Source organism: Aptenodytes patagonicus, chromosome 17 (genome assembly GCF_965638725.1).
Source record: "Aptenodytes patagonicus chromosome 17, bAptPat1.pri.cur, whole genome shotgun sequence".
NCBI classification, from domain to species: domain Eukaryota; kingdom Metazoa; phylum Chordata; class Aves; order Sphenisciformes; family Spheniscidae; genus Aptenodytes; species Aptenodytes patagonicus.
This window is the reverse complement of record NC_134965.1, coordinates 7252323-7278933: the sequence shown is the minus strand read 5'-3', so window position 1 is coordinate 7278933 and position 26611 is coordinate 7252323. Positions and strand designations below refer to the sequence as shown.

The 26611-nt window shown below is 41.8% G+C and overlaps 1 protein-coding gene across 1 annotated transcript; it reads left to right on the top strand.

Annotated features, from left to right (window-relative positions):
• Nucleotides 1-137: 137 nt before the first annotated feature.
• On the top strand, nucleotides 138-26581 carry PITPNA (phosphatidylinositol transfer protein alpha). Its single transcript, XM_076354267.1, has 12 exons — nucleotides 138-232; nucleotides 5569-5599; nucleotides 11227-11372; nucleotides 11954-12045; nucleotides 14440-14447; nucleotides 16799-16873; nucleotides 17255-17338; nucleotides 18724-18801; nucleotides 19745-19855; nucleotides 21508-21630; nucleotides 22371-22440; nucleotides 23772-26581. Exons 1-11 carry the CDS (start codon nucleotides 213-215, stop codon nucleotides 22416-22418), a joined length of 816 nt encoding a protein of 271 aa, XP_076210382.1. The 5' UTR covers nucleotides 138-212; the 3' UTR covers nucleotides 22419-22440; nucleotides 23772-26581.
• The last annotated feature ends 30 nt before the right edge of the window (nucleotides 26582-26611 follow it).

The window sequence follows — 26611 nt, the reverse complement described above, 5'->3', positions numbered from 1 at the left end:
GTCCTCCCGCGCGGCGCGCGCGCTGCTGAGGTAAGGACGCCTGCGTGGCGCCGTGACGCAGCCGTTGCCGCAGAAACACCCCGCCCCTGCTCCCGCCGCCCCGGCCCCCCCCCCCCCCCGTCCCGGTGCGGCGCGGTCCAGCGGAGCGGCCGGGAGGCGCCTGTCAGCCTCAGCGGGGCCGGCCCGGGCGGGAGGTTCGCGGCGCCGCCGCCATGGTGCTCATCAAGGAATAGTGAGTGCGGGGAGCTTCCCCCCCCCTTCACCCCTCTGGCCGTGCCCCGGTCACCCCCGTCCGCTCCCGGCGGCGCTCGCCCGGGCCTGGTGCGGCGACCAGCCGCGGGGGGCGGCCCGGCCTTGCCCTGCACTGCGGCCGGCGTCGGGTCGCGGAGAGGGAGCGGAGAGCGCTGTGCGAGGGCCGCGGCGCCGGTGGGGGCGGGAGTGAAGGTCACGGCGGCGGCGGGGTGGGGGAGCCCCGGGAGCCGGCGGCTGCCAGCGGCACCCTCCGCTTGGGCAACCGGCGGGCACCGGCCTCCCGCTGTCCCCCTCTCTGCGCACCGCCGCTGCGGCTCTCCGGTGCCCGGCCGGGCGGCTTGGGGAGCCCTGCGGCGGGCGGCCCGGTTTGTGCCCCCCGTGGCCTCCCCGGCCCCTTGTCCTCGCCGCCGGCTCCGCACTGAGGAGGGGGGGGCGGGTGTTCCCGGTGGCCCGGGGGGGGGACTGATGGCGCTAAGGGCCTTGGCGGAATCGGGAGCTGGGCTCGCACCCCGGCTGGGAGCCGCCGGGTCAATGCACAGAGGTTTCTGTGGGAGGCGGTGGCATCTTGCCCCCTTCCCGTTGTAACAGGGCTAAGTGGCGAGCCTGGTTTTGATCCCCCTCCTCTCCTTTTGCTGTGTAATTTCTAAGCAGAGAGTCCAACAAGAGTGAATGTGCCAGAAATAAGATAGCTCCACAATATTTTTTGATGTGGAAACCTCACCTTGGAGTTCTTTGCTGTCCCTGAGGCTGCTGCGGTTGTTCTGCCCCATAATGGGGAAGAAGGGGTGGAAAACAGGCTGGACGATCGGTCATGATCGAGTGTGTGTGTGTAACTATTAGTCACATCGTTTTTCATAGCCTTTCGTTCAGCTGCTTTATGCTTGCTAACGTGGTATGCTCTTTTGGACCGGTGCACTTTGGCTAGGTGTCTTCAAGCTCTGCATACGACTGCACATATTTCTTAACTGAATTCTTAAGGTTGACTTAAGTGCATTCTTAAGTGCATTCTATCATTTTAAACTTCTTTTGACTGATGGAAGAGGCTTCCCCCCCCCTCCCCCCCCTTATAGAAGATAGCTGTGATCCCGATGATAAAGTGGGTTTTCAGGTCTTCTCTTAGACGTGTTTACCTACTTGACAGTGTCCTCCTTATAGCAATTACTTTGCCAGATCATGGACCATGGTGTGGTTTTATATATTAAAACTATGTTGAGGGTTGTACTGATCGTTGTAGTTGTCTTTAATCTTGATTAACTTATTTTTTTTTCACCAATCCTTAAACACTTGCTCTTTTTATCCAACAGTAGGGGTGTAGAATTTAAGAGCAGCAGCAGAGCTGGTCTTTGTAACACAGAGACACCGTTGCCTTCTGTACTGTTAAACTGGATAGCAGACAGAAGCCTGGGCTAAGTGCTTAGTTTCAGGTGCATGAAAAGATAATTAACTTGTTCTCCTATAACATCTGTTTTGTTGATATTTTCCTATTAATTTAGTTGGTTAATGTACTTTTACAGCACCTGTCTGGTTTATTTCTATTCACATTCATGTATCTTTTTCATGCTTCTGCTTACAATCTCTTGCCCTGTACTGCAGTAAAGCTCACTTGCCAGTGAGCTATGCTACCTACAGGGCATCTCATAAAGATGGGAACATATGTACTTTGAATTTTCAGATTTCTGAGAGTATGAAAAATTCATTTTGATGTGCATCACTTCCAAAAGTCATTTTACTTGATACTATCATTTACTTCACCAAATCAACATATCTACTGGTCTTTTACACTGCCTGTTCCAGAAAACAAAATGTGAAGTGTAAATGTTAAGACTAAAGATTAAAAGACCAGAATTACTAAATTTGTTTCTTTTTACAGGTTTCCATTTCTGTTTTCAGAAGGGTCACCAAACCTTTTAAGTCTTGTCATTAGCTGTATTGTCCTGTTTCTTTTCTTGCCTTTGTGTTTTTATTAAGACATATGGGCTCTAAGGACAGTCAAGGGTGCTACTGTACTTTAGAAATGAGCATTTATTTTTGACTTCTTGGGATTCCCAACTAGCTCTAACAGTTGCACATTCTGAGTTGTGCCACTGTATTGGTTCTGGTATAAATCTTCCTTGATGTTGTATGTGAAAGTTGCCCATTTTACATGCTGTTTGAGATGGTTTTTGACTAAATCTCATGTTCCAGGAAGCAGTTGTTTAAGGCAGATAGAAACTACTTGTTTTGGCGTGCCCTGGATATTTGAAGTACTTTGCTATTATTGTTTTATTAGTTCTGGTTGCCCCAACACTGCATACAGGTACCTCACTGCCTACCTAGTCTAGGTGGTAAAAATATAAGTGAGCTGTAATGGCGTGTCATCTGAGCAGATTATTCTTCCATCTCTGTGACCCCTTGTCACATCCTCCCTACTAAATCAAATGGGTATTATTATGTGCTCCATAGGTATTTTAGGAGATGTTACAGAAATAGAGCAATATAACAAAAACCCGATGTCACATCTTTTATTGTCAGACAATGTGTATCATCTTTTCTGTACAGTTTCTTCTACTGATGGTTATGTAGTGATAGCTTTAACGTTTTCATTTGACGTCCTATCAGTCTTTCAGACTTACCTTTCATTTCTACCTATCCATACTACAGATAAGCTGCATGGTTTTTGTTTGTTCGTTTGATTGTATTTTTTTGGTTGCAGGGTTTGTAAATGCTGGTTGAGGTCTTGCTTGCTCTCCCCGTTTTTATTTAAACTACATCGGAAGACCTTGAGGAGAATCAGAGCGTAGAGACTCACTTCCCTTTCCTGTGAAGTGACGATAATGACACTGACCTCCTCTGCAGCTGTACTTCCCTTTGCTGTCATTTGAGGCAGATTTCTATCTAGGAGGAATCTTAAGTGTTATTTATCGTTTTCAGGCCTTTGATATGGCAGGCAACCACATCGTATAATTTCTTAGAAGTTGATCAAGTTCTATCCCAAAGTTAGGAGTCTTTGTTCCCGTTGCCGCTCCTTGGAAGCTTTTCCTCTGGATCCTCTAGAGTAGTCTTCCCTCCTCCTCCTTTATCACTTGACTACCTGTAAGTGTTAGTCATCCCCCGCATTCTTTGTTTGCTAGGCTAAACGAATTGTAAACTATTTAACTTCTTTGTGTTTCTGTTTCTCCGTTCAGGAACATTGAACTCTGAGATAATATTCAGATCTAGTGTCTTCCAGTTTCTTAAATGGAATTTCATCAGCTTACATCAATCTTTTTACGCCGGGCTTTCTAAAGAAAAATACTTGAGCTCCGTTCCAAAGCCATTGTTTCTTCCCTGTTTCTTGGTTTTTCGCCTTTTCTTATCATCCTATCCCTCTTTTCATTCTTACTGCAGTTTTATCCAGTTAACTAACCTAATGTCATGCTTGATGGCATGGTGTACCTGTGGAAATCCATTTTCTTTTTTTTGTTCTCCCTTACGTGAGGAATACCATACTGAATTGGACCAAAGGTCCTCTTCCATCTTGCCTTCTAGCAGGTATTTTTAGGAAACAGTATATAAATACTGAGTAGAATGATTGTTTTTCAGTATATCCTACCAGTAAGTGGCATACGGACTTCCACAAATTGATCAAGTCCCATTTTAAAATTGCTTATACTTCTTGTGTTTGGCAAGGAATCTCATAACTTAAGTATGCAAGTACACTTGATTGGTCTTAAATCTGCTGCCTAATGATTTTTATTCTGTCCTGAGTTGTTCTGTTGTAAGACATAGTCATTGTTCCTTCTCCATTCACTTTTTCACACCATTCATGACTCTCTAATGCTCTACCATATCTTAACCCTTTAGCGGTTTTTTCTTCCAAGCTGAAAAGCCTGGTCTAACTAATTTCTTCTCACACAGAAGCTTTTTCCGATCTCCGAGCATCTTTTTTGCCTTCCTTCACTTGTTCTGTATCCTCATTGAGATGAGGTGATCAGAACTATATGGAATATTCAAGATGTTGCTGCATGAGAGATTATAGTGGCATAACTGTCTTTTTTTTGTGCGTGTGTGTACGTATTGTGTTCCAATTTCTGATGTTGTGTTTGCTCTTGAACTGCCGCTGAGCTGATGTTTCCAGTTGCTTTTCCATAAGGACACCAAGATATTTGTGGGCGATAGCTAATTTGGGGCTCATTAACCCCGTGTGTTTGGGGAAAACGAGTGCCTATCATGCATTATTCTGCTTTTATCAACACTGAACTTCATCTGCGGTTCTCAGTAGCTCTTTCTGCAGTACTTTGCAGCCAGCATAAAGCATTGCTGTCATAAGTAATCTTGCATAATCTGTAAACTTTTGCCCCTCTTACAGTTTGTCCTGTGGTATCTTATTGGTAACATTCCTCTAGCACAGAAAAAAAAAATCAATTTTCACCAGTATTGCTTTTTAAAATCGGTTTGTTACTAAAGAGGACCTTTTTCTGATCCCATTATATCCTAATTTCTTTGAGACTAGTTCTCAAAGAACTGGGAATTCTTCCACCCACAGTAGCCATATCCATTTCATATCTGTACCTTGCTTTGGTTCCTTGTTTCAACATCATCCTTACTGAAAGCAGAGGTCAAATACAAATCTAGTTTTGGAGATATATATATATATAATATTTTTGAAGGCCTTAACATGCATGCGTCTTTATCAGCTTTAAACTTAGTTTTATTCTTGTTTTTTTAAAAAAAATCTCAGTGTGACTTCTGGCAGGTTTTGCTCTGTAGTCTAGTCAGTAGATTCTAAGAGGCATTCAGGAAACCACAATGGGAGAAAAAGTGACTCTCGTATAGAAATGGCAACACCTTCCTTCACAGTCAACTCTGAGAAAGCCTTCCGTATAGTTCTCTATTTAGAGTTCTTCCCTACTGGATAGGACATAAACAAATCTTGCAATGGCTTGTGACTATCACAGATCTCTGCAAAATTGTTGAAGCACATAGCAATGCTATACAACAACTTGATGAGAAATAAGATGTGACTGTTGAAAGGATGTGGTGAGAAGGAACATGCAACTGTTTTGATGCTGTGTAGATTTGTAGGCTGGTAAGATATTACCAGTAAGGGTCTATGAGAATTATACAGTTTTAGTATAGGATTGCAATTATGCTATATCATGTATTGATTCTCTTTGAGGCTATTGTATAAATAGTCTTGGGACTAAAGAATAAGTGCTAGGGATGCTAGCACTAGGTGGGTGCTGGAATATTGGGGAGAGAGGAGAGCTGTGTAGCCATTGCTGTGAGGAATGTGTCATGTAAGTTTTGCAGCTGCAGTGATATTTGTTAACTTTCTGTTTCTGTATTCTCTTTCAGCCGCGTTATCCTGCCTGTGTCTGTGGAGGAGGTAAGTCCTTTTCTTGTTGCTTGCTTTCTTTAGGACTGTAAATAAACTTGTGATCAAAGCAGTTTGTATGAACAAAAACTGGGAAATGCAAGAGAAGGATATAGCTGTCTTCAGGATCCCTGTGTGCTGTTACTCATTCACCATCATTTTGACCACATAATTGAATTTCTTTAAGCCTGAGGGTACTGATACTCTCTCCTATAAAGTTCTTTCAGATGTGTTGATTACAAATCTTGACTTGTCAGGCTGTTCTAAAGTGCAATTTCCTTTTGATTAATACTATTGTTCTCTTTTTTTTTTTAACATGAAGAGGAAGCTTTAGTACAAATTTAAATTACCCTTTAAACTGTGTTTTGCTGGAACTCTTTTGTTTTAAACTCTTAGACAAAGAGCAGCGATTTCTTCTGATTTGTGAGGCTGGTGTGGCAAAAGAAAGATTGTGTATATCTTCCTTAGGACTCTTTAGACCGGTCTTCTCCAGCTTTTGCAGAAAGAAAACTTTCTTTTTGTTTAGGTAAAGCTCTAATTGAGAGAAGAAATGTAGTTTATAATGGAGACGGTCATTTTGATCACCAAACTGGCCATGGAATAGCTGTGCAAAGTCTGTGGCTGATTCCCTGCTGTTTTCTCCGGGAGTTGCAGCTTATCTTTCCTTCCTCCCTTCCGCACTGAACAGCGCTCTTGCAGAGAATCTGACCATATAAATGTTTTCAAGTTTTTAATGTTCATACTAGCAAGGTAGATGAGAAATTGAACTGACTGAGTCTATAGCATTCCTGTAGTAGATTCCTTCTTCTGGATGTTTTGTTTTTTTTTTTTTTCTTGTGATCCTTGGCTGTAAGCCTTCGGTTTGTGAGCTCTGATCAAGGGCGTGTTCTAACTCTTAGGGAAAGCTGCGATAACAGCACTCTTGTTCATTTTTCTTTCTCCTGAATATAGCAGCTACTGTGGCAGAGACAGTGGTGAGCTGGACCGTGGCAGCACTGTTTTAAGCATATCCCTTTTATAACTCCCTACTCCTTTGACAGGACACAGTTTAGAACTTGGTATAGTGTGTATTCCTGCGGCCATGAGACTGGCTAGTAAAAGAAAAGCAATGTCTAAGCTGAGTTCCTTGTTCCTGTGCATCATTCTGCTGTGACAGGCATCGCATGCTGATGGAAAACCGAGACCTCTGATCAGAGAGTGGTTTTTAGGTCTATGTACTATGTTAATGAGACTGTTAATGCCAAAAGTTTCTCTGTTGCTTACTCCTTACCTGTAGATTATATGCTTTCTGCATGAATCTGTTTCAAGCAGTTTTAACAGAAGTCCGACTAAAGTATTAGAGTAGGTATGCTTGGATCTTTTATTGTGCCTGAGTGCTACTTGTGTGGGGAATTCCTTGACAAAGAAAGGACTAACATGATAAGCTTTAGCAAGTAAGCAAAGGATGCAAACTTGCAAGTTAGAGAAAGTTATGGATAAATGGTTAGGTACTCCAGAGCTCAATAAACAGAAGACCTTAGCGTGAACAGCAGGAGCCCTGCCTCGTAGTGATATGCCTCGTAGGTATCAAGCTGTGTAAAGAGAAAGTCAAAGCATCAGTATACAGATTGTTTCTTTGAGGGGGTTAGACTGGATGGAACCCAGCACAGGGTTTTTCTGAGTTCTCTGATACTAGGATTAACCTTCATCCAGTTAAAGCGAATCCCTCACTATGGTCTTTTCCCTCCCTGGCTGGCTGTTCAGTGCCAGGCATGTCTGAGCCTTGCATGTAGGCTGCCTGTGTGGAAAATTGAGGTTTTGGGCGGTATGTAAATCTGTCGATCTCTAGCAACCTCCTTGTCTGAGGATGCCCTGGGGTCATCTGTTTAAGAAGGTGTATTCCTCTCCTCTGGATCGGAGGAGTTCCAGAGAGTTGAGTAACCTAATGAAAAGTCTATAAAGTGAAGAGCAAATAAACATTAGAAGAGAAGGAACAAAAATACTAGAGAGAACACCTTAATGTGCTTGGATTGTGGATAGACCGCCAACTTGACCAAACTTAATTTCTCCTCAAACTTGCATATTGTCACCATGTCCCCTGAATTATGCCCCTTTTCAAGGTCTGGTGGTTCTCATGTGATAGGCCAGATTTCAGGAAACAGTTCCCGAAGTGGAAAGAGTTCTTAAGTTCGCTTAGCTTTGCATATGTATTTATGTGATATGGTAGTTTTAAAGGCATGCTTAAGAAGAAAGGTTATTTCCAGTATTGACTCAAAGGATGACTACTGCTTTAAGTTTGTTTATTGCTTCATCCCCCTTCCTGTGTGGAAAGATGCTGACACATCTGTGCATCACTTAGTCACTACACTGCTGTCTGTACTACAAAACAGCTGTTACAACTTCATTGCTTTCAAGGATTTCCATGTGCACAAAACTCTTAAATAGGGCTCTGGAGACTTCTTGTGGCTCTTGACCACGTAGCTGCTCATTAAGCATCTCTGGCTAGCAAAAGGACTTCTGATTTCACTTTAATATGAGGAATTTTTGCTCTAAAGACTTGAGAGTTCACGCCTTCAGCATGTAAATTGCTGCCAAAAGTCTGATGCTAATGCGTAAGATGGAGAATGAAATTAATTGTGACTTTGAGGCATTGTAGTAGGGCTGAGGGAGTCTTCTGTGTCATTCTTTGTTATGCCAGGGATTGTGTGTTCAGTCCTCTCAGCCCTAGCAAATGGAGCTTAACCAATAGTAAGGAATTCAAGAGAAAACCAGTGATCAGGAAGGCGTTGTGGAGATGTGACTTGATGAATAAAGGGATCAATGCTGAATAGTTAGCCAAGTAACTGCTAAGATGGGAACAAAACGGTGGAGGAGAAGCCCTGGTGATGACTAAAACTTGAAGGCTGGGATGTAGGAGTTAGACTGTAGCAGACTGTCTTCTACTAGGAAACTCTGCCAAAATGTGGTCCTGCTCAAGTGCAGGCTGCAAGCTGTACTCCTGTGTTGTTTTATACATTGTCGCACTGCAGGGAGCAAAAAGAAAAAAACCTTGTTGTATCTTGGGTGCTAACCTTTACTCATACTGTGACCAACATCACATTGCACACTGCCAACTTTGAGAGGGCGGACTTGAGCGGCTGTGTGGGTGTCTTGCCAGCTGCCACTTTGAAATGCTGGTATGGGTTAGAGCTGTGTGTACACATTCTGTGCTGCCTCTTTGTTCCTCTCACATGGGAAGGAGCTTGCCAAACACAAAGGACTCTTATTAATTGTGTTAAAAGCTGCTTTCAGGAGAATAACTGTTCTTGAAGATGGCTACACTGAGATCAGGCCTTCTGAAAGAAGTTTGGTGTAATGAAGATATGCTGTCAGCTGTATAAGAGGTGTTGTGGCACAGATCAAGAGGAATAACTTCCTGCAGAAGAGAAGGAGGTTTTTGGGAGCTCTCAGGTCTGCAAGGATGGGTCTGCCTGACACTTTGGACTTCACGGAGCCAGAATCTGTTTTTCTGTTAACTTTTGCAGGCAGATGCTGTGGCTTTTGTTCATTGGGACAGTTTTATTTGGGCCTTTTCCTCTTTTATCAATGCGATTAAAGGATCAGAAATAACAGGGAAGATTAAATGGTGAAGATGCCAAACCAAAGGGCTTATCTTCTTAGTGTCTGAACTTTGACCCACGTATTTAAAAGGGAGAAGGAATGAATGAGAGAGTGTTACTAAGAGGAATTAGTTTGTGCCCCTGGAGACCTGTCCTGAGACTTGCTGCAAAGCAGTCAAAGCCATTCAGTCCTCCCCTCTAATGCTGTAGTTGCCAAACTCATGATAAGTTCTCTTCTCTGTGAGTGTACATGTGGCTCTTACTCTACTAAATCAACTTGCTTGTAAGATTTCACAACTCTCATGTTTTGCTCTTCTGGAGGGAGGTGAGTATTCTGTTTTGTATGGGTCCTCTGTAGGGAGTCATAAGGAAAGCAATGTAGTGTATGAAATGTCAGAAGGCAGGGAGTTGTATTGCAGCCCCAAATCCAGGCTGAAATGCAATCTGCTGGTGACAGTGCAGGAACTGTCCAGCCAAGTGAGGGGTGGTTGTGTAACCTGGGCCAGTACCTTCTGGAGAAAACCAGCAGAGCTGTTGCTCTTAGCTCAAAAGTGGTCTGTAGATTGCTTTTCTTAAAGATTACTTTTACTGGATGGCTGTTTGGTTTGTTTTGTGCAGGGGTAGTCTAACAGGTAGTCAGGCTTACTTAATATGCCTATGTGTTGAACTTGAGACTGTATAGTGCACTTACTTAAATCCCTCTGGTATGCTTTTTGCCCTGCCCCAGATTAACTGAGGCCAGGACATCTAGCCTTATTACTTTGGCTTATCATCTGCTACTCTTCCAATAGGAATAAATTTTTTATTGGTCTGTGTTAGCACCAGATGGTACAAAACACCACAGAGCTTGGGTACTGTTTTTACTTTGGATGCTCTGACAACAAAATTTAACCACTGTAGAAATCTTCCTTCATTGTTGAAGATGTACCAGCCCAGTGAAGTATTCCTGGGTTGTCAGCTCTGAGCAGTATTCCGCTTTTCCAGCCTGGGTTTCAGTGTAGGGAGTGGTAAGTGCTATTCCCGATTCTGATGCGCAGCCCAATGCTGGGGAGAAGGAAGAAGGCCTAAACAGTGTTCCATTGCTTTGTAGTTATGTTTTGGAGTTTTTTGGGGGTTTTGGTGTTGGGTTTTTTTAATCGTTGCACTTCTGATGCCTAATGCTTTGTGGATTACCCTTTCAGACTGCCTCTCTGTACTGCCTTTGGCAACAGTTGCTGTTTTGCTCACTTTCAGTTCTGAAGACTTAACTCTGTTAGGTTTGAACACTTCCTTTTGACTTAGTGCTTTAGCTTCTTTGTCCTCAAACCTTGTCTGCTCATCTAACTTCACCTCAAAGAGCCCTGTGTGAATTTTCTTCATTTGATCATATTTCTTTTGAGCTCTGCATCCCCTTTTTTAGCTACCAGAGGCAAGAGTATATTAGCATTACATCTTCTGCAGAGAAGAATGTTCTGTTTTGCTCATATTCTTGATTTTTCCTCTGCTCTTCCCTGTGTAACATTTGGGCATGCTTCTTATGAAAGAGATTGTATAGTATGAAGTAGTTTGAGTGATTCCTGGGAAATAATGCTGCCATTTTGTCAAAAAACTTCATGTGAAGTTCTTTGGGATTCTTCTGGATAAAGTACTGTATGCTTATTAATTTAGGACTGGCAGTGCGTTATTCTCCATTTGACCTGAACAAGTGGGACACTTGTGTGCCAAAAAGATTGAAAAACAATGGATTTTGCATTCTCCTGCATTTTCTTTAAATGTTGTCCTGACGCTCCTTTGGAGCGTCAACGTAAATCTGTTTTACTTTCTCCTCAATTTGTGTTGGTTTGGAGCTTGAGATTTAAGGGTTAAAGGTAACTATCCTGTTGGCAGTGCTTTCCTCCTAACTACCACTCAAGCTTTCTGTATCAAAATGAAATTAAGTGAGCTGCTTATCTGGACACGCAAGTGGATGTCCTTTTCTCTGCCTTCTCCCTAGATAATGAATTTATCCTTGGCTTCTTCTGGTAAAGTTATTACTTCTGCTAAATTATAGCTATCACAATAATGTGTCTTTAACTTCTTTAGTATCAAGTGGGACAGCTGTATTCTGTGGCAGAAGCCAGTAAAAATGAAACTGGTGGAGGTGAAGGAGTGGAGGTCCTGGTGAACGAACCCTATGAAAGAGATGGAGAGCGTGGGCAGTACACACACAAGATCTACCACTTACAGAGGTATGTGAAACATTTTATTCCCAGAGCTGGGCAAGAGGAACTGGAGGAAGATGCAATAGGCTTGCAGCATCTGTGTAAATCACAGATTATGTAAAGGCTGAAAGACATGGAGGTAAGACAGGAGTATAACAGCAGCTGGCACATGGTACAGCTGGAAGTGCGCATCACTGGTATACCTGTCCACCCCTGTAAAAGTGGCTGTTGTCCCAAGAAAATCTGGCTCTGAGCTTTTCAAAGCAAATATGATCCTGTTACCCAGTATTTTGATACTTGAATTTGGCTAAAGAGCAAAATGCCTCCTAGATTTCAACCTGTTTTCAGCCTCCTTTTTTTTTCCTTCTTTTTTTCTTTCCTTTCGTTATGTAAAGAAGGTTTAGATTAACCTGTCCAATTCAGCAGTCTCTGGAAATCGTCGTACTAGGGGTGAGGAGAACCCCACCAATTCCACCAATGTGCACATGTGCGAGACTCTAGCGTTTGCATTTCAGGTGATACTCTGCCTGTCTCAGAGTGTCTGGGCCATAGCTCTCATTACATGTAGTTCTTATCAATGCCTGCCTTCCTATTTCCAAATTCTGCAGCAAAGTGCCAACATTTGTGAGAATGCTGGCCCCTGAAGGAGCTCTGAATATACATGAAAAAGCATGGAATGCCTATCCCTACTGCAGAACTGGTGAGTGCATGGAGAAGGACTGTGGCTTGCTGGCTTTTTGGTTTCTTGGGGGCGAGGGGAAGGGTAGGAGGGGGTAATGAATGAGGCAACCAGTGGGGAAGCTGTTTCAGCTCTTACCTTAGACTTCTGTTCTCTAAGCCCTTTCTGTGGTCAAGAAAAGCAAAATATAGTGCTGTGGAGTTAAAAGAAATGCCCTTGTCTGATGTGCTGCTAATGAATGACGGTGGAAAAGAACAGACCAAGAAACGGATGTTAGCCCTACTAAAGGAACAGATGCGTAACATTAGTGAAATGAATGTATGAGGGATGATTTTATGTACTCAAGCGCAGCATAGCTTGGTGGGGAAAAAAATGGAAGATGCAAGAGGGGAACAGGGAGGATCTTGGTTGCCTCTTGCTTAGTGCAGTTTGATGGGAGCAGCAGTGTTACGCGATTGATACTTGCTCAACTGCAGTATCCAAGGTTAGTGAAGGCTGAACAGGTAATGCTACAGTTGCTTCTGGGCTGGGGCCTTGACACAGATACCCAAATCTCATCCAACAAGTGTAAAGTGAATCAATCCATCTGTAAAGTCTGGGGTGAGGCTCTGGAAGCTGCGCAAAGTGGTGAAATAATGTCAAACTAATTTTCTACAGGAGTGTTTATTATCTTATTTACTCACTGAAGTTATCAGCCACAATGTTTAACCACTACTGTTTTTCTGGTCTTTGTTGCTGTAGGAACTGTGAATTTGACTTTGCCTCCAAACTTACGTAGTATTTTTGGCTGTCTTTTATGCTGTTTGTATCTTTGAAGGATACATTTTCTGCTATTTGGTAGTGGTACAGTTGCTATGGGAACTGTAAACTTAAATATTCCAACTGTTCTTGAAACTCAATATAGAAAAATGTATTTTTCAACAATTAAGAGAGTTTTAAATGAAGCGTTTTAAAAGAGGAAAAAGCTTTGCAGTGGGGGAGGATAATGTTACTTCAGAACATGAAATTACATGCAGCATTCTAGTGGAATTGATACTTCAAATACAAAATTCAGATAATGTCATCATCAACTGCAGAATAAGTTTTTAATGTGTCACATAATTCAAGATGCTGAAACTAAGTTATTTACATCCTATCTTTCTCATTTTCATGCAGTTTTCTTGCTGCATATTAATTAAATTAGCTAGTAAATGTCTAATTTATTTCCATGTTAAGTACACTGAACTGGTTTAAACGCAAACAGTTCTTTCATTAATTCTTCAAATTGTGGAAACAGATCTGACTAAGTTGACTCCAGTAGGTTTTGTTAGACATAATGCATAGCTGTATCTTCCTTTTCCTCTTTTTCTTCTCCACCGATTTTCTGAAACAAAGGTATGGAGTTAGCTTGTTTTGTCACTCTTAGCTGCTTATCCTTCAGTTACACACTGCTAACATTCTACTGAAGTGGAAAAAATGTGATACTAAAATCAAGTAGAAGGCTTTCCAACACAGTCGAAATTTCAGATTTTGGTATGCTAGAAAGGATAACATGACCAAAAAAAAAAACCTCAACTGTAATAAACACCAATATAATATGAGATAGAAAGTGCTTTGTTGTGGGGGTTGGAGCAGAAGGCAGTTTTTATGCGGAGGCTGACAAATCTGTTTAGAGAATCTGCCAGCCTGACGTGAATCAAGAAAAGCTCAGAAAAGTTGCTGAAACCTTCACTTGCTAGTACTGGGCAGGAGGGAAGAACCCATGTATGTGGTGTAGGCTGCCTTGTGCATTATCGTTTTACTTTGGGACACGCTCGGACATTTTGGTCTTATGTGAGAAGACTTGGATGGCCCCATCTGAATCTTTGTGCAACATAAAATGCCATGCTGGCTTTCAGTCCTCTCGCTAGAGTTTGAAACTTAAGAGCCAGGGACAGTTCTTTAGTAAGAACTAAACCTGGCTTGACTGTGTAGGAGTTAGTGGTACTTCTGCCTGTGCCCTCCTGTTCCAAGGTGATATTAGTGTGCTGCTCTCTGGAGCACTGCTTACTTGCATTGTCAGCTATCACACAGAGCCTTTTAAGTTTGAATAAAGCAGTACTTTTAGTTAATTATGCATCGTGGTTTTTTTTTTTTAATTATACGAGATTATCCTGCTTACATTTCCCTATATCTCCTCTTGAAAAGCTCAATTATTACTTTAATATGCATATTATATACAATTATCAGAGAAGTACTGAAGATTGAGAGAATTTAAATGCCTAGCTTAAAACTTCCTGCAATTCTGCACACTTGTTTGTGCTGTAATATGTTGGTTTTATGTACTTTGAATGGACGGCTTGCTTTGCTCCTTTGAGAGTATGAACTGTAAATGAGATTGTCGTTGTATGCATTTACAACTTCTACAGTAAAAATGAAGTGAGGATTGCCTAATAGTTATAACTGTGGGCTGGTGCCAAGGAGAACAGTGTTCTTGGTTCTTTTCTGCAGTCCGACTTAAATATTAATGTCGCTTAAATGTTTTTAGAAAAGCAATTTGATGTGTGTTCCACTCTTCTGGGTGTCGGCATGAAATGCCTGTGGCCAAATGTCAAGAAATTGAGAAGTTATAACTGCAGCTGAAATGTGTAGGAGTTGCTGCTGTAACGCCTCAAGTGCAGGCCGTAATTTGTAGCAAGCTGAGCATCTAAGTTTTAATGGACATTTCTAAAGGGATTAATTTGTTTGCTTTACAAATGAGGAGTCTTCCCCACAGAGAAGAAATTAGGAAGGTGAAGGAACCTGTTTTAAGGCAGCTGCATAGTCATGGTGCATAAGTCATGGAAAAGCAGTTTTGTCATGGGAAGGTGGGAAGGCTCTGGTTTATAATTACGACTGGTTTATTCAGTGTTTTGTGTGGACTAGCAGAAAAAAACTCCTTCTTGCAGAAATAATGAAATGTTCTTTGAGAAGAAATTCAGCCTTTTAAAAATTAGCCTCAGCTATTCTTGCTTGTTCTCTCCCTCCACCCCAATATGTCACTCTAAATAATTAGCCTTCTGTAAAACGCTGTAAAAAGCAATTTTCAAACTGTTAGGGGTTTAAAGCAGTCCAAGGCCCAGCAGTAGGCAATTAAGGTGGCTGGATGTGCATGATAGGTGATAAGGGATGGTACTGTCTACAGGATGTTGGGTTGGAAACTCACAAATTGTAATAGTACCTTTAAAACAAAATTGCTTCCTAGTAAAGTCCTCATGTTAAACTTCAGAACAAACCAGCAAAGTTCAACTCTAGCTTCAGACATCCTTATTCTTAGAGTAGAATTGCTAACGTACTCTGATGGCTCAGGTAGAACAGATGCTGACTGTTACAGGATCTTTAATTGCTTTTCTGTGTTGAATAATTGAGCCTTACTATCCAGGGAGTTTAGTTACCATGAGCAGTAGAGGTGCAGAGGGTCTGGTTACTGCATGCAGGAGTGATGAGGTCTGCACTGGCCTGAAATCCAGCATGTGTTTGCTTCAGAACTATGGAGAGGTTTCTTATCTGCAAGCTGAGAAAGGATTGGTAAAATGCCGCCAGCTGAACATACTTATTCCATCTTCTGATCCAGCTGGCTGGAGTCCAGAGAGCAGAAGTGGCAGTACATAATTAATTGTTGCACCTCTGGGTTTCTCCAGGTCTGAGAATTTCCAGAGGAGAAGGGGGTGAAGTTAGCTGGTTTTTATCGACTTACAGGGTTTTTTTCCTCAGTAGTATCAGCAGCCCCCGGGAAGCTGAAGTTGTCCCTGTTTTGCTAATAGGGGGAGGAGGGAGATGGTTGCTGTACATTCTTTTTCCACTAAAGTACTGTATCTCTTTCTTTTCATGTGTTGATTTCTTGGACCAGTTATTACAGTAAGTATTGCTTTTACTGATGATCTATGGAAACATGTGATGTCTGAAATGAAGTGTTCTGGGTATAAGAAGCTCTTTAGCCTGAACTAAAGGCACTTTAGCTTTTGTCATTGGAAGATCACGTAGATTAAACCCCCTTACCAACTGTGGCATATCCACAAACGCTTTGTAACTAGGGACAGAGACCTTTCTTTACTGCAGCAATGCTCAGCTTTACACATGGGAATGTGCCATTGCCTAGGTAAACTGATTAAAAGAACGTTAGCTCATACCATTATGCCCCTTTGAGTAATCTGTCTTCTGAATTTGATATTTCCTTTTTACATGCTGAGTGTTTCACTGGCTTGTGCTTTTGTTTCTACTCCCTTGAGGGAGGATAGGGTTACCTTTGGAAGTCCTTTTCTACTCACAGTAATAATGAGAAATGGAAAGTTTTTTGCTTACTTGACAGAACTGTGCTTCTTGTCCCTTCCCTTTCCAGTGTCAAAAGCTCTCAACACATCAGTTTAATATTGTTATTCATTTCAAGAGTTGCCTCCAAATGTGTACTCAGTGCTAGATCAATAATCTCTTTGAAAAGACAATTTCTGCCTAGTTATGTTACCTCTTCTAAACTCTAAATAGAGTGGCAGATATTGTCCTTTAAAAAAAAAGCTATTTATAAACTCCAAATGTTTCACTAAAACAATGGAACTTATGTTTTTTCAGTGAACAGCTTGTGGTTTATTTGATCTTATGTATTTAGTGATCAAACAATTTTTCTAAAAGCAATGATGTGTTTACAGGTAATTCTGAAGTTCCCTAAGTCAAACCCCAGTCAAGTTATAATTCTTTGAGTTGCCTTTCTACTGCTTATCTAGCTAATAAGAAGACAAGGTATATATCCAAAGAATAACAAGAAGCTTTATTTTGATGACAGAATGAGTATATGAAGGATGACTTCCTGATCAAAATTGAAACCTGGCATAAATCAGATCTTGGAACACAAGAGAATGTAAGTACTTGTGTCGTGTGTTTTATTCATCTCTTTAATGTCACAATGCTGCTTTCCATGCTAGATTGGAGAATCGCTGTGTGGAACTGTCTATTTGCTGCGTTCCTGGATTTGAAATGCTTATCGCACTAGCAAGGCAGAGACTGCCTCCCATTGGCTTCTCATATATGCTGAATAAAACTGTCCCCAAAACACTTGTTCTGTGTGAGCACCTTTGCTTCTTTAGAAGATCTCGTATTGTGCGTTTACCATGGTGTACTCTCTGTACATGGAAGGGCAACACTGGGTGTCCAATCTCCATCTGTTTTTTTTTTTTACAGTCTTAGAATGGGAGTGTTCTGTAGTTGAATCAGTTATGTTAGTCTTGTACTTTCACTGCAGGTTCATAAACTGGAGCCAGATGTATGGAAGAATGTAGAAGCTATTTATATAGACATTGCTGATCGGAGTCAAGTGCTTCCCAAGGTATGGTAGGTGGGTAAGAGCTCCCTGGTGTGGGAGGCCTTGTGCTAAAAGAGGGATAGTGTACAAACAGTGTTCCCAGGGATGGTTGGTCACAGGTAACAGGACAAATGAGAGGATGGAAAGAGGAGGAAAGTGTTCCTTAAAAGTGTTTAAGCAAGCTAGAGGAAGAGCTCTTTTAAAAGCTATGTCAATACTGTCTGTCAGATGTGTTACTTAGCCTTACAGTGCGTGTAACAGTGTATATATGTAGTTCTACAGCACTGCAGCTGATTATAATGCTTGAATAACAAGAAATGGCACTGCCCTTTCCATACACGATCTTTTTTAAGCTGCCTCCTTTTGAAACTGACCCATGGCTTCACAAGTGTATCTTGAAATCATGTAGCTAATGCTTTGTTCTAAGAATCACTACAGTTACTTAAGAAACTAAGGGATGTTTCTGTACTGTACTGGGAAAAAAACCCAACTATATAAAAATGGAACGTTGTTTGAGTTTCCCCACTTAGCCATATTTGAATGGTATCAGAAATACTAATTTACCTGTTCTCAAATTTGGCCTTGGGTATTAAACCAGAACTAGTATTATTTTAGCTTTTCTTTCCAATAAAGATGAATTGGTAGAACATGAGTAGCATCTGATTCTGATAGGTTAGGCAGGTACTAAGCTGTATCTGCAAATACAAACTACTCTGAATTAAAAGCTGCCAGAGAGCAAGGAGAATTCACCTGGAGCAGAAGACTACTGAAGAAGATACTACCAATTGATCACTTTAGGCACTAAACTGATGATGATTTGAGTTTGTTTTCATTTTAATTGTGTTGGGGGTAGGAGTAGAGTACACACCCCGGTCCTAATCCAACGTGCAGGAAGGGAATACTGCAAATCATTTACTGTGCAATAGGGGGCATAACTAATGCCTCTTTCTTTTTGGTGGTATTGCGAGTTTGACTGTACTTTTTTTTGTAGTGTGCAATATGTGAGCATCATACTGATACGGTGCTGTGAAAAATACTAGATACCGCAGCTCCAGAGAGCATAGCTATTTCCTGCAGCAGCAGTGTTTACCTCCCAAAGAATGAGCGGTTACAGGAAACCCGTCTTGAGGGTTTACAGATCTTCTGATAGTCTTATCCCAAAGGAGTCCTTACAAAGGTCATATCAGCTTGTTACCACTTCTTCATGTAGGTCTAGGACACAGCACAGGGGGGAGAAATATGTTTCCTTGAAGACTGCCTGACCTAATGTTGAAGTCTGAAAACAGTAGCTCTTGAGAAGGCAGTTAGAGGTTAGTCTTTGCCCACTAGAAAAATAAATCCTTTGTGACAGTGAGCAGCTGGGTAACAGTAGGATAACTTGTGTTTAACCTTGTGTGTCTATCCAATAGGATTACAAGGCAGAAGAAGATCCAGCAAAATTTAAATCTGTCAAGACTGGACGTGGACCTCTGGGTCCCAACTGGAAGGTGTGTATTGCGTGAGTTCCGGAACTGTATCAGCTTGCATGACTGAAGTATAGATATTGGGGCTTGGAGCCACAGACATATATGTAAAACATTGGATTCACTTCTGTAGAAGGAAACACAGAACTCAGCTGGTGATGTGTTCTGAAGTTAAAGGAAATGGAAGAGTTTGGTACAAATAGGTAGAATGAGTTCCAAGAAATTGCCAGAGCTGTCTGGTGTTCAGCCCAAGGCTTCACCCAGGAGAATTCAAAGATAAAATAGCTGAGTTATGAGCAGCAGTGTTTAACCTTTCACTTAAATCCTTGGAATCTGAAGACTCTAGAAGTGCAGATATGATACCAGCCTTTAAAAGGGGCCCTGAATGAGATCTGGGGAGCTACGGGTGTGCAAGTCTGATCTCTAGCAGGCAAACTTAGAAGCTGGGGTTGATATGATCCACTTGGGAAGAGTGGATATGGCTCCTGTAAAAGGAAGTAGGAATGTCCACCTTACAAACCTTCTGGAGCTTTCTTTAAGGCTTGATAATTATGTAGATGACTCAGATGATGTAATCTATTTCCAAAATGTTTTAGATAGGGACTTTGTCAAAAGACTTTTAAGGAAACTAAGTAGCCATGGCATAACAGTGAAGATACTGAAAGACACAAATTTAATGGAAGAAAAAATGGAGAACAGAGGAGAGGAAGGAATGGTCCATTCTCAAAATGGAGGGAAGGCCACCTGTGGAGGAAACTAGGGTCTATTTTCATCATGGTCTTAAATACCCTGGAAAAGGGGTGAGCAAAGATGTGACAAAACTTGTCGATAAAAGATAGGCAAGGTGTAAGGATGCAAGATGATTGCGAGGAATTGTGGAAAGACTTCATAATTATGACTGAAGGAGCTGCTTTCCTGGGGAACATTTGACCTGAGTCCTGATGTGAATGTCTTTCTGTCTTTGCAGAAGGAGCTGGGAAAACAGACAGATTGTCCATACATGTGCGCTTACAAACTGGTAACAGTCAAGTTCAAGTGGTGGGGTCTGCAGAATAAAGTTGAGAACTTTATACAGAAGGTAAGTGAGCTCTCTGATGGGGAGAGATGTGGAAATGAGGCATGTTTCATCTCCCATCTGCTTTAGCACCTCAGCTGCTTCTAATAGTGTATCCTGTCTGGAGATGTTAACTTGAAACCCAGTCATGTCACCTCAAGCAATACAGTCAAGGCTTCTGCCTCATATACTGCAATCAGTTAAAGTTGGATTTAATTTGCTGCTAATGCAAGGGCAGGGCTGGCTGATATTGTTTTGTGAATTGGCTGTTGAACCGTTTTAACTCTAATGTATGAAGGTAAACTGGCTGTTTTGCTTTGTTTAATAGATCAGCCTGAGAATTGCAGTCATTTGGTAGTTGATTTGTGAATGATGAGACAATGCGTGTATACTAGGGTTATTCTGGTCAAGGGGAAGACATGTTTTTGTGGGGAGATAGCTACAGCTTCAGTTATCTGATCTTAATCAGCTGAGGATCTTTCTGGCAAGTTCTAGAGCTCTAGTCATGTTTTCCTCTCCCAGTCTGCTGCTTGAAAAACCTGGATTAAAAAATAAGCAGATGGTGGGAAACTTCATTAACTTAAAACATGAGTAATTGGTATCCTGAAAAGAGCTTTGTCTGTGGCAGAGTTCATAACCCATGAACTGCAGCAGAATGCTAGACCTCGGAATCAGTAGGTGCAATTTTCCAGGCAATGCCATGTTCGTAAAATGCCTATGACTTTGGATCATGGAGACTTCTCCATGGTTAATATTGATAAACTACAGTGCTGCTTCTGCAAAAGCAGTTCTCTGGTGATATAATCTGAAGAGAACTCTAAGGGGGAATGACCATGCTGCTGCAGGATTTCAAATACCTGTAACAAAAGCCCTGAACAAAGCAGTGTCTTGAATCCCTTTCTGAGTGTCTCTTCAGCTACACATTTGCGTCAAAGTAGTTGAGCTGCTTTTGATGAGACCAAGTTATCCGATGTGAAACCATAATTGGTAAAACTGAAGTGTCCTTCCTTAATGAGAACTTTCCAAGAGGCATTGTATACCCCTGTCCAATACAATGATTTTTCTCTAGCTTATCTCCTATAAAATGGAAATAAATCGCTCCTAACTTGAAGTAGCTTGTGCACATTAGTTACCTCTGCTGAAAGGTTTTCAGCTGTGGAAAACAAGTTTAGGCTTTTTTTTAGGTCACCGCAAACGAAAAAAGCAAGATGGGTGCATGTCAACCCTTTACACTTGCTAACCTCCAGTTTTTAGCGAGTCAAGGATTATTTTTAAAATACTTTTATTCTGTTTCTCCTTTTTTCTGCACCTTCAGGCCAAGTATCGTGCTCTAAGTAAACCCAACCTGGAGCACTTAATTCAGTCAGAACAACACTGTCAAATCAAAGGAAATTACTAAAGCATTCACTAATTCTTTCAATGCACTGTGCAGGCTGCTGTCTAGGCGTGGGGAAAAAAATGCATTTCTCTGAGGATTCAAGGCTCTAGGTATTCTGTTAAAAGAATAAAAATTAGCTAGCTTCAGTTTCCAATTGTGGCAGCTATAACAAAAGGTGGGTGAGGGAGCTGGTTCTTCAGTGTACACATCTCTGAAAATTGTTATGATCCAGTTATATCCATATTAATTGCCCTATGCATAAGCTCGCTTGTGTGTTTTATTCCTCCTCCTTTTGCAGCAAGAAAAGCGTCTCTTCACAAACTTCCATCGGCAGCTCTTTTGCTGGCTTGATAAGTGGGTTGATCTGACTATGGAGGACATTCGTAGGATGGAGGAGGAGACCAAGAGACAGCTGGATGAGGTCAGTGGAAAAGCAGGGCAGGTGTGGGTTGCGTGAGAAACTCTTTCTATCCAGTACAGTAGAGAGAGGAAATACTGCTGCGTTGTCATAGCATGGTGTGTATTGTCCTGCTATTTAGGTCATGCTGCTTGTGGTTTGAATGATTGGCTATGACTCCGTTGTGCTGGCATCTCCTTCTAATCATTATGGACTTCTCCTTCTTTTTGTTGTTGAGCCAACAAATGTATTGAACCACAGGTAATGAGGGTATGAGCGGCAGTGATTCGTTTACCGCTTTAATATCTTCTGTTAGCTTTTACCCAAATCTGAATGGTCTTTTTTGTCCTCATTAGTTTCCAAAGACCAGTTCAGTAAAAGGATTTTTAGCTCTAAGTATTATAAGCAGGTAATGGGGGTATGTAACAGGGTTCTTACTATGAGAAACACGAACTTGGTAATAATGAGTACATTGTTCCATGATTTGTGTCCTGCGCTGCACCCTTCTCTTCCTTCATGCCTCAGGGTATTTCATTATAGTTTCATGTACACTCTGCCCTTTGGATAATGGTTCCAGATCTCTAGCAGACCTGCAGTTTAACCAAAAATGGTGCCTGCATGTGCATATTCACAAACACTGATTTGGGATGCTCAGATCTAATCAGTGTCTTACATAAAGGAGGTAGCTTAACGTGTTCCATGCTGATACATTTTAAGATAACATCATGTGAGAATCGGTACTTGAATAGGGTTTTCTCTTGCAGATGAGAGAAAAAGATCCAGTGAAAGGAATGACAGCTGCAGATGACTAACATGACTTCTTCCTTGTGCACTGTAGGTATCAAAAGAGTTTGACAAAACTCTGTATTGCTCTATATTTAGGGAAAAAAAAACATTTGGGTAAGAAACGATCCTGTTCATAGCTTCTGGCAGGCAAATCTGTGGTATTAATTGTTTTTATAGTGCACCTGTTTCACTGACAGGTTGACGAGTTAGTTTACTGTCTTGTTTCAGAACTATTCTAAAGAAATGTTGGAGTGAAAAGTGTAAGAAGAATGTGTTAGAACATTTTGTAGACTTTACTGCTATTCTTATTTCTGTAACGCATGCGTTACTTTCCATGACTTGCAGAGAAACTTTTGTCAGTCCCGAAAGAGTAAGTTGGACCTGCAAATACTTAGAATACGTTCAGAAATTTGAAAATTCCTTGCAAATATGCTTGGAATGTATTTCTTGCATTGTTTGTTAACAGTATTTACTAATGGGCCAAGGCCTGGAGCAACACTTGCGCATTGCAGCAGAAGCAGCAATGACAATTTTAAAGCTTTTGACTTGTTTTTCATCTATTTCACTATGAGTATGCTAACTTGGCAGGGGAGGGACTATCATACTGGAGAGCATACATGAATTTGCCTTTGTTGGCCAAGTCCCTAGGCTGTATTCTAGACAGCATGCTGGATGATAACCTGTAAGCAGTGCTGAGAGTACTGAACCTTATTCTGTTAAGTTGTGTAATCATTTTGGGGTTTGGTTTTGGTGGGTTTCTCTTAGACACTGTACAAAAATGTGGTATAGTATTAGGGAAGTAAGAAGGCGAGGAGAAAGAAGTGATTGTCCATTTATGTAGAGAAGTTCAGTTACTAGCCACAGCTTTTCTAGGGCAGTAAACTGCCATCCTAGCTATCCTTGGAAAGAATGGGATGGGGCAGAACCACAGCCTTTCAAAGGACTGACTGTTCTGCTTGTCCTCTGTTATCTGCTGGTTCTTTAGTGGTAAGTGGGGAACACAAGGTGAGGGAGTGTCTGAAGGGGTGTCTTCCAATAGATGTATTTTAATTTTTTTAATGCAACTTAAACCTTTTTAGTTTCTTCTTCATTCGCATTTACTCTGGTTCTTAGAGAAATGGGTTGGTGATCTTCTCAATTGTATTGTAGCCTCTGGACTTGTTAGATTGTTTAAACTGCAATTTCTGTTTGTCATTTTTAGGCTATGTCTGCTCAGGATTAGCGCTGAAATGTAATGATGCAGTGGTGTATTGCCATTGTCTGCACTGGTGACAGTGTGTCTCACATTTGCTTTCTGAAGGTTCAGTTTAACACTTCTTTTGGCACACTGCTCTTCCAAAGTGGTTCTAAAATGTTTTCCTGTTGTCTCTTTATTTTAGTTTGCAAGACAGTCATCAGGAAGGCCCGGGGAATCCACACTCTTGACTGACGGACCATCTCTGGATCAAGCCTTTCTATATCCAATCGGCAGGCGATTTTAAATCTCCCATAGCTAATTCTAGATGCCCCTTAATATTGTGAGCAAATAGACCGTCTGGTACTAAGCACTCCAATGTTAGCACGTACATGAAGGAGGTAGCTCCTTGGAGACGTGTGACTTAGAGATCGCTGTATTTACGACTCCTCCCTCCTTTTTTTTCATTGTGTTCAGACCAATTTCCATGTGGCCCTGTTTGATTTCCAAGTGACATTTTTAGCTAAAATAGTCTTGTGATGTGGTGACTTAGATATTTTTTTTTTTTTCTCCCCCCCCCCCCTCCCCCAAGTGGGATAAACTGCCACCTTTGTTCCTGGCCAGCCCTTCACCATTCTTTGAATGTCTGTTTGGAGAGGGAAACTGTCAGTATTTTAGAGTGCAAAACTATTCCACAAAATGCTATGCTCTGACCCTTGCTCCCAGGGTAAGAAATTTTATGTCATGTAATCTGAATACATAATCAGGAGTAGCCAGATACAGTTCTTGGTCTGCGATGAATCGTGATATGTGGCTTCTGCACAGCATTACTTTGTTCTGTCTTAGCACACGTGAATTAAAGACTGCACAGAAGCTGCATTCAGCGTCCCCATGCTAGGGCCTTCAGCACATAACTGTTGAGTTTCAATTTAGTGGTACGTGGTCCCTTCGGCCCATGTAGCTACGTTGTCCTTCAGCTGTGTGTGTCAGTCTTACAAAATCATTATGAAAAGTTGCTTGACGTATGTTGCAATTTCCTGGTTCTTTATTTACTAAGACTTCCCATAACTTACAAAGCTAAAATTATTTTGACTAATAATAATGTGATTCTCCCTGGACAAATTGGCATGTAGCAAAAGCTGGTGTACAAGAAAAGTCTTGGTATCTGATTACATCCAGGTGCCTGGGTCGGTGGTTCTGCTCAGCAATAATATTCTTCCCATTGCAAGACTGACTAAAATATCTCCTTTCAAGCTATAAAAAAGCAACTTACAAAGACCCACAGTTGTTTTCTAGTATATCTGTCAGTTACTATAAATCACAAAGGATACTGTTAAACAATGCAAAGAGCTCTGGTTATTTAATGAACTCAAATACTGTAACTATCCTTATGTTGATATCAGCTTTAGACAATCAAATAAGCAGAACAGAATCAAAGAAATGCTGCTTTATTAAATACATATGAGAAAAAAAAACAATTTCTTTGCTTATGCCTAAGGCCCAATGTTTAATTTTTCTTCCCCCCCCCCCCCCCAGTAGTAATCACTTTATTTTCCACTTCTGTATTTGGCGGCACTAACACGAAATACTGAATGCCAAACACAGTCGTGGGCGTATCACCACTTTTGAGGAGTCTTTTTGGCGTTCTGTAACACATCCGACTCCTTCAGCCCTTCACATTCCCGCAAGCAGGAGATCCTGAAATGATCCCGTGCCCTGCCGAACAAGTATGTGCTGGGATCTGAACTGTGTTCAGCGTGAGGGAAGATGAGGCATGCTCTGGAGGGAGAGGATGGCGTTTGGTTTCTGGGGAGGGGGCAGTTTATCCCTTTATTTTTTAGTTTGTTATTTTGCCTTACTCATGTCTAAGTGCAATAAGCTCTGAATTGTACCAGTAACTCTGGCAGGCTCTTCTCAGTGACCTCAGACTGTTTTGCGGGGTGGGGGTGGGGTTTGAGGGATTTTTAGCAATCTTGCCAGGCAGAAGTAAAACAAATTTATTGTAAAATAGGTGATGAAACTAAATTTTAATCTGCGAGGCTATTTGGGACCAGGATGTTTTGTGGCATCTTCTATAGCTGTTCAAGAAGTATTCCAGGAGTGTAGGCCCCACTTATAGTTCTTTCAGTTTAAAGTATTTTTAACTGAGAATTTATGCACTGACTTCCGTTCATGTTTGTCAGTTATGTTTTGAGGGATTCTTACACTTAAGGACAACCTGAGAATACACGTAGCACACTTGTTCTTTCAATTTGTGTTATCCAAGAGGCTTTCTATCCGATGACACTAATCGCTATGGAAGCAGATTGTAACATTCCACCATGCAATCCTTTTTTGATCCTCTGATTTCAGAGTAAGAGCTTTTACAGAAAGCTTTCCTGATTAGTGGAAAAACTGGGGGGGGGGGGGGGAATGCAGGAACTCCAGCCTGAATACTTCCCCCCTCCCTGCCCCTTGCTTGCTTTCCTTCCAATTTAATCCAAAGTGAAAGCATCCCTCAGCCTTGGGATAGACAAATCCTGTAAAGACCTTTTGGTCTCGATCTTGGTTCCTGCTGGTGAGCATAGCGAAGATCACGCAGCATTGCCGTGCTGTATCTTTCCTTGGCTTTGGCAAGAACCCCTCAACCTGCTGGTTCCCGGAGGGGTTATCGCTGGGCTGTTAGTCTGCTCTAGGGCGATGGTGACCCTCTCTCCGATCCACGCTGGGTGGGTTTTTGGGGGTCCAGAGGCAGGTACCTCGCCGCAGCCCGGGTCAGGCCGGTTTGCTGGCGAGGCCGCTTGCCTCCCCCCTTCTCCCCCCCCCCCACGCTGCACCTTTCTGGGTTCATCCCCGCTGGGCCTCCCTGACACGTTCTGATGAGTTCATCGTGCTCTTTCCTTTGGCAACACACTCTTTGTAGAATGGGTTAGATTATCTCGTCGTTTCTTTCAATGTGAGTTTGTGCCTTTTTTGTCTCCTAATCTTCCAATACAGGCATATTGGAAACAAAATCTAATAAAATACTAGACAGAGCTTTACGCCTCCGCCTCCTTTGTTTTGGGG